Below are 12,522 nucleotides of genomic sequence, written 5' to 3' on the forward strand. Positions count from 1 at the left end.
TTCCCTCCCGATCTCCCCCTACCTATTCCTATAGACCCTTATAGACGTTATTATCAATATGCATCTGCTCTACCTGTACATCACTGCGGGAAGACCGAACAAAAACAAACAAAAATGCGCTAAGGTGGTAAGGTAAAAACATAATAGTATAAAGGCAAATGTGTAAGAAGGAAAAGACCACCAAAAATATTCAAAAAGCCAGGGAAGAGGTTTCTGTCATAGAACCAGTAAGAATTGCTTGCGCTCAGAACCAAGTCAAGTCTCATCTGTTTGGTGGTCCCCTGGCCGAGTGTTGAATTCAACCTTGCATAATCAGGATGACCATGGTCTCTGTCTGATAGTAAGGTTGATGGAGACTCTTTTCTGTGACTAGAGCCATCTGCCAGTGGATCCGTCTGACCAGATGCTCTGCAGATGGGTTTGGGGCTCTCACCATCCCCAAAGGCCTCCCCAAATTGGGTGTTCACAATTTGTGCTCTCATGCTTTTCTCCTCACTGTACTGATGGTTTGTAATTGCCATCTTTGGGTCACATGAGCTGCTGTACTTTCTCAGTGTGGAGTTAGCGGACTCCTTGCTTAGATGGCTGCTTGTTTGAATGAAAGCTTTTAAGACCTCAGACACTGTTCTGATTGATAGTCAGGGACCATCTGGTTTCTTCAACACTTTGCTGTAGCACCCTTATATCAAGTGATCATTTCATTAAGCTGAGGATCAAGCAGGGCCATGATGTAAGGACTGATTGTTCTTAAATTGGGGCTAGGATTTAGTGCAAGCTCCAAACCCATTCCTTGATCTATTCCTTTATTTCCTTTTATTTGATAAAATTAAATGATTTAACTTGGGAACCACTGTATAGGTCATACAGTTTCAATTCTATCGAAACTGTGCAATTTCTTGCATACGCATACATGTTTTCCAAATGATAGGGTTCCTTCCTAGACTTCTGGAAATCATCTCCCTTTTGTCTCCTCCACTCTTCAAGCACCCACCCTAAACCCTTGTTATACTTTCTTTCCCTGTGGGTTCAACATCCCTAGGTTTCCCTTTCTGAAAAATAATAAAACAAATTACACTGCTTCAAGACGGTGAGCCCCAATGGCGGCACACCTCTGAGACACAGTCTAATGTAGATGAGTATAAGCAGACTGCAACAGGACAGCCATCACAGGGTTGCCAGGATAATACGTCTTAACACAGCACACTCGCTGTACCAAGACTTGTTTGACAACCAATAGTACACAGCTCTTGGTACAGCTGTTTTCTTCAACCCCAGACACCATGTGTTTTCCTGCTTAAATCCTCAGGTTAGAGAGTCTGTGGTAGAATCCAGTTCCCCCAGTGGAGTTCCCATTTGGGGATCTCACAGATGCAGCTCTGCAGCATGACTTGTACTCTGAGAGTCAAGATTCGATGTCCACTGTTCTGTGACATCTGGCCTGGTTTCCCAGGTAACCCCAGAGCCCTAGGTCAGCTCTGCTCTGAGTGCAAGTCATGAAATACCCTCCCTACCTGTTGATCCCAAGAGCACCTGCAGTCCCTCCTTCCCCCACTTGGCTGTCAGCTCTCCTTTCCCACACCCCAACAGACACGCACTTATGTTCACCCAAAATTGACTGTTCCATCTCCCCTCTTCAGTGCTGTCCACTCCCTATCATCACTAAGCCTCACCCCTTTGAGAGGGCCACCACCCTCTCCAGGGGACCTCACCCCAGATCCATATTGCTACCACTCAGCATCCTGCCCTCTTTCCCCCCACCAATGGATCCCAGCTATCAGATCAGGAAGTGCCCTCTGGCCAAATGACCTCCACTATACTTACCTTGACCAGAGGATTTGTGGTTCATTGCCTGGTCCAGCTCTTTCCCAGCCGATCTAGCTCCCACCCAGAAGACCAGATGGCCTGCAAACTTGAGCTTGTGCCCTTTCTGCCATTTTTCCCAAGTGCAGTGGACTTAGATAGCATTTGTCCTTTTGTGCTTGACTAACTTCACTCAGCCTAATTTCTTCCAGAGCCCTCCACGACTTGAGGTGTTTCAATGCTGCTTTTTAGGGATTCATATTATTTAATTGTGTGTATCAGAGTTTTTAAAAAATGTATCCACTTTTCTCTTGATGGGAATTTAGGCCGTTTCCAGCTTCGTGCTATTGTGAACTGTGCTGCAATGATCATGGGGGAACACATGTCTGTTCGTCATCGCTTCCTTATTTCTTTGGGGTATATGCCCAGTAATGGTATTGGTGAGTCAGATGGTAGTTCAATTTCCATGTTTTAGGTATCGCCGTATCTCCTTCCATAGTGGCTGTACAGATTTACATGTCTACTAGCAGTGTGCAAGAGTCCCTATCCCAGCAGACCCTGTCCACCCTTTATTGTTGTTTTGCTTTGTTTTTAAATTGGGATACAGTACTGGGCTTCAGTTGGTATCACATTGTTGTGTTGATTTCCAATTCCTGGATGGCTAATGACCTGGAATATTTCCACATGTGTTTATTAGCCATTTAAGTGTCATCTTGTGTGAATTGTTTGTTCAGGTCTTTTGCCCATCTTATCAAAAGTTTGTTTTTTCCTTGCTATAAGCTTGTAAAATTCTGTGGATCTCAGTAATTACTCTTTTATCTGATGTGTCATTACTAAATACCTTCTTCCGGTCTGTGGGCTCTCTTTACTTGTTTAATAAATAAACTCTTTTGATTTACACAAGTGTTTTTTTCCATAGGTCCCACTCATCTATTTTACCTTTTATGGAGTATGTTTCTTTTGCTAATTCTGCCAGCCCATATATTCCCTGAACTAGGCCTCCTAGCAATGACCCGATCTTCTGATGATCCTGCTAGCTCTGGATTTTACATATAGGTCTTTAATCCACCTGGAGTTTGTATTGGTGCATGGAATGGGATATTTCATTTCATTCTTTGGCAGGTGGATATCCAGATTTTCCAGCACCATTTGTTGAGGAGGCACCTGCTTCCCATTTAATGTCTTTTGGGCCATTGTAAAAATCAATTGTATGTGGATGTTTTTATTGCTGGGTTTTATCCTGATTCATTGGCCTGAGAATATTGGTTGGTCTTTAAAAAAAATCATATGCTGTTGGATTCTATTGGCCAGGACTTTGTTGAGGATTTTTTGCATCTATATTCATGAGAGATACTGGTCTGCATTTCCACAGGTTATTGTGGTTTGGGGCAAAGAAGGAGTATAAACAGTCTACTAGAGTCCCTTATGGACTCTCTGTATTATTTTTTAGAAGAGTACACTTTTATTTTGCTTATAACAGTGATTTTCTATACAGCTCAGAATTATCCGCTGTTTATGCGTGGTCCTGGGGTGTCAATTTTCTAGTACAGTGGATGGCTTGGGAAGGAGGGGTGTACATTCAGAAGTGGATCATGCTAGAGTCTGGGCACCAGTTCTGAAAGGTACCTGGCCTGTAGCAGGAAAACTGCTGGGAAACCTGGAGGTGCCAGGTCCCATTTCTACTAGCAGGGTGAGAAGCTTTGTGATTCCTTTCTCAAAACAAAATAGAAACACCTCCACTGACACCTAGCCCAGCTCCTGGCAAATTCCAAGCACTCCTGTTTCCCCAGTGCTGAGCCTCTCTCCAGGTAGCCTGATCTAATCATCTGCAGGAGGGAGCTGGGCATAGCTAGGAATTATCACCAGTGGGAGCTCTCCTCCCTCTGCGGACCTTGTGGTTCAGCATCAAGCCTCCAGATGCCTCTACAGGCTTCTGTGGGATGCTCCTGAAGTATCAACAGCTCGGCCGGGAGTTGCCACAGCACCTGCAAGGGAAGCAAAGCACAGGAAGGTGCTGTGAACTGGGACGGCATGACTGAGAGCACAGCTGTGCTCTCTGTGGGTAAACCAATTTAAAGGACACCCGGTATTATATCCCAGTCTCCCAACCCAGCTACCTATCCGCTAATTTGGCGATCCCACAGCAGTAAGCTGTACACAGGGGCGATCCAATACTTAGTTTTCCTTTTAAATACATTTTTTCACTTGCTGAGCTTCAATTGAAAGGTAGATGTATAAAAATAGCCTCATTCTTCCTTCCAACAGTATTCCCCTCTATTGCAGTGTAAGGTCAACTTAACAGCATAATTCTGTTAAACCATTGTCTGTGGTCACCAGCAAAAGCAGTTTACCCACAGACATTGCAACAGTACTTTGCTCACACAGAGAAGAGATGGAGCCGGCTCATCATCAGGAGTGGGTCCCACTCCCCACAGTCAGCGGTCTCATTTTGCGGCCAGTGCAGGGATGGTGGTTTATAAGCATCCCTCATTTGTGCTGCTAAAAGAACAGTGTTCCCTCCTCACCAGCAAAGATGACAAAATAGGGCTGTGTTATGGGGAGAATCTACTGGAAGGCAGGGAGTTAGTTTTGTCGTTGTCGTCTGTATTCCTTGTAATATGTTTAACAATCAGTTTGGGGAATGTTAGCATGTGTTCAGTCAAAGGTACAAGGGGCAGGCTGTAGGACACCAGACCTAAAGAGTATGTTTGAACACAGAAGCCCTGGAAAGGCAGTTATCCAGCAAGGTCACCACATTCCAGGAGCCAGACTGACATAATTGATCCTAAACACATCTGGCTCAGTCCTGGACTCCAGGGAAGGACAGAAGACTACACTTGGACTGCCTTCTTCCTCAACTTCCAATTCCTATTGGGGTTCATCTTAGATGAATTTTGCAACTGGGGGTAATACTCTTGAGTTTTGTTATGTGTTTTTCTGTTTAACAGTATATGAACCCAGAATGAACGTATAGAGGCAGCAAGACAAACAAGGGTTTCTTGGAGGTACAGTGGGGTAGCGGGTGGGGTAAAAGGGCACCGATATTAAAGAGTTCAAGAAAGAAGAGGATGTTTTCATACTGATTGTGGTAGCAATCAGAAAATACTGCTTGATGTGATTGAACTGTGGAAAGATACGGCATCTGTGTTACTCTGGGTAGACTAGAGAAACAAATTCATAGACACTCATTTCCTTGAGAAATAGCTTTATATACAAGAGAAATCAAATATTGAGAAAACATCCCAGCCCAGATCAAGTCCTTAAGTCCAATCTTAGACCATGTGTCCGATACCTATTTTTAAAGTCTTCTTCAGACTCACAAAACACATGCAATGATGCCAAATGCAGGAAAAGCACAGGCCAGTGGGTGGGAAGTCTTTTGGATCCGGTGGCATTGCAAGCATCTAAGTGCTGGCATGGGTCCACGTGGTTTCTCCAGCTCAGGGCATTAGCATACTTCCATGTGTCTTGTAAGCTGCAATGTCTCCCAGGGAGAGAACAGAGAGAAACAGGGACAGAGAAAGAGACTCCGACATCCAAGGAGGAATGCAGGAGTTCCCAGAATCCTCAGAAGGCCATGCCAACACAGAGGCCACATTGGCTATGATCTGATTAACTGACTAGACTCCACCCCTTCACTTTTAATCGTGTCAAATTGACAAATTATATGATGACCACAGCTAACAATAAAATGCTTTGGGCAAAAAACAAACAATAAAATAAAATAATAAACAGACGATTTCATTATGAATTTTTTTCTTGTAAATTCAGTTATTGGTTTATGTCATAATCCCTTTTCCTGTTCAATATTTTAAAGTTTTAGAAATGTTGGACTGGCAAGAATTTCCATGAGTTTCCAGCTATGTGTGCAAAACTTTCTGTCATGTATTTGAACGTATTTTTCTCATGAAACATGCAACAAAATACTATTTGCAACATTCTTCTCAGGTGTAGTTCAGTGGCATTAGATTACTGTTTTCAACAATTACAAACACCTGCAAAATTTCCTATCAAACATAACAGAAAACCACCCCCAAAATAGTCTGCCTAGCAGGTTTCCCCATAACGTCGAATAATTAACTAAAATTTTCCTGTTTCAATTATTTTGAATAGAAGCCTGATTTAAATACTTCCCCGTTACTCTCTAAAAAATGCAGCCTAAATCCTGTAGAATATCTCTTTGAGCCAGATTTTTTTACCAGTATTTTATTGTGGTATATATCTCAATATCAAAATCTACATAAATAGCTATGTCTGTAGATCATACTTCCTTTCACTGTATCCAACTCACAGTGTTTCAAACTTGTAGCACTCTCTAACTCTAAAGCTTTTCACACTGAGGGACCAGAGATAAAAATAACCTCAAGGATGGGGAAATAGATCTATGTGTCTATATTTATAGTTTTAGTATTAAGGTGGTGGAAAGACCTTGGGCCTCTACTCAAGCACTTCCTCAATGCATGAATACTTTATTCTACTAAACTGGCATTCTATGGTGCTCACCCTCCCGACACAACTGCTGAAGCCAAAGCAGGTGAACAAGTAAATACGGTTAAGGAAGCTGATGGTGCCCGGCTATCAAAAGAGATAGTGTCTGGGGTCTTAAAGGCTTGAAGGTGAACAAGTGGCCATCTAGCTCAGAAGCAACAAAGCCCACATGGAAGAAGCACACCAGTCCGTGCAATCACGAGGTGTCAAAAGGGATCAGGTATAAGGCATCATAAAAAGAAAAAATCTTACCATAGTGAATGAAGGGAGAAGTGCAGAGTGGAGACCCAAAGCCCTTATGTCGGCCACTGGTGATCCCCTCACACAGGGGTCTAGGGGAGATGGGTCAGTCAGAGTGCGATGTAGCACCAATGAAGAATACAGCTTTCCCCCAGTTCTTAAATGCTTCCTCCCCCCAACTACCATGATCCCAATTCTACCTTGCAAGTCTGGATAGAGCAGAGGTTGTACACGGGTGCATATAGGAGCTGGAGGCACAGGGAATCCAGGGTGGATGATACCTTAAGGACCAGGGGTGTGAGGGGTGATACTGGGAGAGTAGAGGGTGAGTGGGTTGGAAAGGGGGAACCGATTACAAGGATCTACATGTGACCTCCTCCCTGGGGGACGGACAACAGGAAAGGTGGTGAAGGGAGACGCCGGATAGGGCAAGATATCACAAAATAATAATCCATAAATTATCAAGGGCTCCTGAGGAAGGCGGGAGCAGGGAGGGGGAAAAAAAAGACCTGATGCAAAGGGCTTAAATGGAGAGCAAATGCTTTGAAAATGATTAGGGTGAAGAATGTACAGATGTGCTTTATACAATTGATGTATTTATATGTATGGATTATAAGAATTATATGAGCCCCTAATAAAATGTTTAAAAAATAATAACCTCAGGGAGAAAGTTGACTTGCAGGGGTGCTAAGGCCCCACAGGAGGGTGGATACAGACTGCAGTTAGAGCTGCTGTGCTGACCACTATGGTAGCTCCACTGCCCGTGTTTGGAAATCTGCAGAGACAACTCCAGGTAATACTCCTGACCAACCGTCTGAATGCTTATGACCAGAGAAAATGTTACTGTGTGCCCCACAGAAGTTGGAAGACAGCGTAAGCCCAGGAAACACCTCTCCTGTATGTGATGGGTTGCTGTCAGCAGGGGGCTCAGAATACCCATCACCCACATAGGGTACTAATCCATGGGAAGAAAAACGACCTTCTTATGATTTCTGTGGGTTCCTGTAACCCCACAAATAAACTTGTTGTTAGGAAACACTTTTATTCCAATATTAAATATAGAATATAACAAAGTGTCTTTTATCCCTTCCCAAATATTCTGGAACGTTATAGGGGAAAGGAGTTTTAGGGATGACATATACTTGTTTCCCTACATGGTCAAAGGAATGACAAGATTCAGGTAGGCTTAGTCTTGATTCCATTGCTTGGTAAGGATAGAGACTGTCTTTAATTTCACCAGATCATCTGTGTACTTCTGATGGTAAAGGATGTAAAGCTACATTCAACTTAAAATCTGCACAGCTGTCCGCATGACTGGTAGAGTGAAGACCTCAGAGAGGGCGGTGTTCTCCCAAGGACTCCACCAGCATCGCTTTTCTAGTGTGAGTGCCAGAGGCAGGGGCCCCATTCAGCCCTTTCTACCTTTACATACCATTCACCTCCCACACGCAAATGCCTGACTAGAACCCAAATGAAACCACAGCACGCATGGACTTAAATTCATATTCCTTCTCACCAGGAGAGCATTTTCTGGGTGTCACGGATCTTATCCACATGAACAAGAAGCATGTGTGGGTTTTCCTCTTTCTGGCAACTCAGGGAGGTGAGTGGTTCAGGGAGTCAGACATGAAGTCTGGGAGTGCAGTATCCGAGCACATGACTCACTGTGTTTCTATCCCCAGCTGTACAGGCCCAGGTGCAGCTACAAGAGTCAGGCCCTGGACTAGTGAGGCCCTCACAGACCCTGTCTCTCACTTGTGCTGTCTCTAGATTCTCTTTAACCAGCTATCATGTAACCTGAGTCCACCAGACTCCAGGAAAGGGTCTGGAGTGGATTGGGATAATATGGGAGAATTGGGGGCACGAAGTATAATCCAGCTCTCCAGTACTGAGTCAGCATCACCAGGGACACTGCCCAGAACCATGTTTATTTAAAAACTGAGCTCTGTGAATCCTGAGATCACAGCCATGTATTACTGTGCAAGATACACAGTGATGGGAGGTCATTGTGAGCACAGACACAAATTTGGTTTCAGCAGAGACAAGGGAATGAAGGCAGTGAGGCTTTACTATCAGAAATTGTGGTTTCCCTACCTTGTCAGCACTTCTCCAGGGACCACTGTGCATAGAGTCTAGGGAACCTTCATGCATCTGACCATGCCTTCTTTTCATTGGAATGGGTTTTGTCTATCTTTCACCAGGCAGATTTCAGAGCACTATGTATTGCTCAGACCTCAGTTTACAATCCAGATACTACCTATTGCCATTTGTTTTCAAAGTTAGAAATATTTAATGCAGTAAAAAAAGATCATGTTGAGTCTCAAATTTTGTCCACACCCTCAGATATATCTTGAATTTTTTCATTCTAATGAATACTCACTAGTGCACATTGTGCAATAATTTCCTCTTAGAACACCCTAAAAATATTGTCTATGCCAATACTAGTGTTAGGAAACAAATAATTATTAACAAATTCTCAAAAAACATGAATTCAAAAGAAAAAGTACAAAGTACAAAGTGAGGTAAGGGTCTTGCTTCATTTTTCTGCAGGTAGATATCCATTTTTTCTGGCACCATTTATTGAAGATGGCATCTGCTTCCCATTTAATATTTTTGGGGCCCTTATCAAAGATAAGTTGCCTGTATGCTGATGTTTTTATTTCTGGGTCTTCGGCTTTTTTACATTGGTCTGAATATCTGTCATTAAGCCAGTACCACTCTGTTCTGACTACAGTAGCCGTAATGTATGTGCAAAGTTCAGGTAGAGCAAGCCTTCCGAATAGCCTGCTTTAAATACTTCCCCTTTCCTCAGTAAAGAAATCAGCCTAAACCCTGTGGAATATCTTTATTGTCTTTGAGCCAGATTTTTTTACCAGTATTTTACTGTGGTATATATCTCAATATCAAAATCTATATAAATAGCTATGTCTGTAGATTATACTTCCTTGAGCTTGTGCCCTTTCTGCTACTTTTTCCAAGTGCAGTGGACTTAGAGGTTAAAATCCTAATGTAGTTTACTGACAGAGAGAAACCAAGGAGGTATTTGCGAAGTCACTATATTGCCAGAGATTTCCTTCTGCGTGACATCACTGGTATGTGATGTCATATGACTACCAGTGGAGAGTTTCCCATCTTGACTGAATTTAAGGCTTTTACATTTTGTAGATTTACGTCAAGAAAACTTAGAAACACAGGTAAAAGTTTGTTACACACTCATTACAGCTACCTGGTAACTATCCTACAAGAAAGCATTGATGAGACATGAGCTCTTCATTTTTATAAAAAACTTTTTTATGATTCAAAACTTTACAGAGTAAATTGAAGAGAAACCACATGTATGTGGTTGCCACATTCATACATTGATTGCAATTCCTGAGACATACCAACCTTCTTCCCACTTCAGCCCTCCTTGTGTTTTTATATTATTCATCCTTCTTTCCTATTCCTTCTTGTTTTCAAAAGTTCTTATCCATAAGCAAATGCTGTCCTTTTGATTTAGTATCGTTGATTGTTCTAAGGAGTGTATACCTCTCAGATGTAATTCTTCCCCTCTGAGCCTGTAAATTGTTGGGCTGAAATCTGAGTCAGAGGAGTGAGTACAGATCCAAGAGTGAAGAGTCACCAGAGGACATAATCTGGGGATTCCAAGTCTACATCAGATCAGTAAGCCTGATCTATTTTATGATTTTGGTTTGTTCCACTTTCTTCTCCCACTCAAATCAGGACCCTCTTTTGTGATCCCTTTAGAGTAATTAGCAGTGGAAGCTGGGCACCATCTAGTTCTTCTTATCTCAGGGTTGTGGAGGTTGAAGCTCACTGTGGTCCATTCATCCTCAGGATGAATTGTTCGCACACATCCTCTCTTTTCTTTATTTTTATTTTATGGTAATTCTGTGCTGTCTCCAGCAGGAGGGGGAGGTAACAAAGAACATGCAAGTGCGGCAGACACAACTGGCAACTAGGTGGGCACTCTACTGGTTGGTACATCTGTTATCCAAAAACACCAGGTTCAGCTCTCTTTCAGGCACTGAAAGCTGGAAGAGCATACATTCTGTGGAAGTCTGGAAAGTCATCTGCCCCCAAAATGGTGGGCCATGTCAGTAGAGGGACAGCAACACAGAACATGGGTACCCATGTGGTAAGTCACAACTGTCCGTTCACACACTTGGCTCAGGACAAACTCCAGCACCTCTTCCTTTGTTTTGAAAACTTTATTACACTAACACCAATGAAAGGTTTTCTTGTTGAAAATTTCTCATGTTTAATGAGATCTGACGTCCACAAATAAGATGTTCCATTTGATGTTCCATTTAATTCAAGCAAAGGGCTTCTTTCCTTGTGAAATCTCTGATGTGCTGTAAGGCATTGCGTCTGGCTGAAAGCTTTACCACACTCACCAACTACATAGGGTTTTTCTCCAGTGAATTTATAGATGAGTTTTCAAATTTCCTTCATGAATGAAGTTTTTGCCACATTCACTACTTATATGGGGTTTCTCTCCAGTATGAGTTCGCCGATAAACAGTGAGTCCATCCTTCCTGAGAAAGGCTTTTCCACATTGACTACATGCATGGGATTTCTCACCAGTATGAGTTCACCGATGAACAGTGATAGAAGTCTTCTGGATAAACCCTTTGCCACACTCACCACATACATAGGGTTTTTCTCCTGTGAATTTGTAGATGAGTTTTGAGATTTCCTTTACGAATGAAGCTTTTGCCACATTCACTACATTTATGTGGTTTCTGTCCAGTATGAGTTCGCTGATGAACAGTGAGAGAAGGCTTCTGGATAAAGGCTTTTCCACATTCACCACATACATGGGGTTTCTCTCCAGTATGAGCTCGCTGATGCTCAGTAAGTTTGCCCTTTCTGATAAAAGCTTTTCCACATTCACCACATACATGGGGTTTCTCTCCAGTATGAGTTCGCTGATGAACAGTGAGAGTACACTTCAAGGTAAAGGCTTTTCCACATTCACCACATACATGGGGTTTCTCTCCAGTATGAGTTCGCTGATGAACAGTGAGAGCAGTCTTCTGGATAAAGCCTTTTCCACATTCACCACATACATGGGGTTTCTCTCCAGTATGAGTTCGCTGATGAAGAGTGAGACCATCCTTCCTGAGAAAGGTTTTTCCACAATGACCACATACAAAGGATTTCTCTCCAGTATGAGCTCGCTGATGCTCAGTAAGTTTACCCTTTCTGATAAAAGCTTTTCCACATTCACCACATACATGGGGTTTCTCTCCAGTATGAGTTCGCTGATGAACAGTGAGAAAAGTCTTCCTGATAAAGGCTTTTCCACATTCACCACATACATGGGGTTTCACTCCAGTATGATTTCGCTGATGAACAGTGAGAGAAGCCTTCTGGATAAAGCCTTTGCCACATTCACCACATACATGGGGTTTCTCTCCAGTATGAATTCGCTGATGACCTGTGAGACCATCCTTCCTGAGAAAGGCTTTTCCACATTGACCACATACATGGGATTTCTCTCCAGTATGAGTTTGCTGATGAACAGTAAGCATACACTTCCTGATAAAAGCTTTTCCACATTCACCACATATGTGGGGTTTCTCTCCAGTATGAGTTCGCCGATGAAAAGTGAGAGAACTCTTCTGGTTAAAGCCTTTGCCACATTCACAACATACATGGGGCTTCTCTCCAGTATAAGTTTGCTGATGAGCAGTGAGATCACTCTTCCTGGTGAAGCCTTTCCCATATTCACTGCATACATAGGACATGCCTGCCACATGAGATTACTGATGTCCCTTGAGGTATGACACACTGTGGAAAGTTTTCCCACATTGCAAACATTTATATAGCTTTTGTCCTTCGTGACTTTTTTGATAATGCTCATTGAGTTTGAACACTTTCTTGTGTTTTTGCCCACGCTGACTGCATTCAGAGTCCTCGATGGAGGTTGTCCCACATTTATCGCCTGCGTGTGGTTTCTCAAGTTCATCAGACTCCTGATGCTGAATG

General features: G+C 42.9%; 1 protein-coding gene across 1 annotated transcript; it reads right to left on the minus strand.

The window, feature by feature from the left end:
• Window positions 1-10,810: 10,810 nt before the first annotated feature.
• On the minus strand, window positions 10,811-12,291 carry LOC142443378 (uncharacterized). Its single transcript, XM_075544784.1, has one exon. It carries the CDS (start codon window positions 12,279-12,281, stop codon window positions 11,172-11,174), a length of 1,110 nt encoding a protein of 369 aa, XP_075400899.1. The 5' UTR covers window positions 12,282-12,291; the 3' UTR covers window positions 10,811-11,171.
• Between the last annotated feature and the right edge of the window lie 231 nt (window positions 12,292-12,522).

The sequence above is a fragment of the Tenrec ecaudatus genome, chromosome 3 (genome assembly GCF_050624435.1).
Source record: "Tenrec ecaudatus isolate mTenEca1 chromosome 3, mTenEca1.hap1, whole genome shotgun sequence".
Classification (NCBI taxonomy): Eukaryota; Metazoa; Chordata; class Mammalia; order Afrosoricida; family Tenrecidae; genus Tenrec; species Tenrec ecaudatus.

Coding starts and splice junctions, on each gene's coding strand:
- LOC142443378 (XM_075544784.1), bottom strand. CDS start 12,281: ATGTCCTATGTATGCAGTGAATATGGGAAAGGCTTCACCAGGAAGAGT.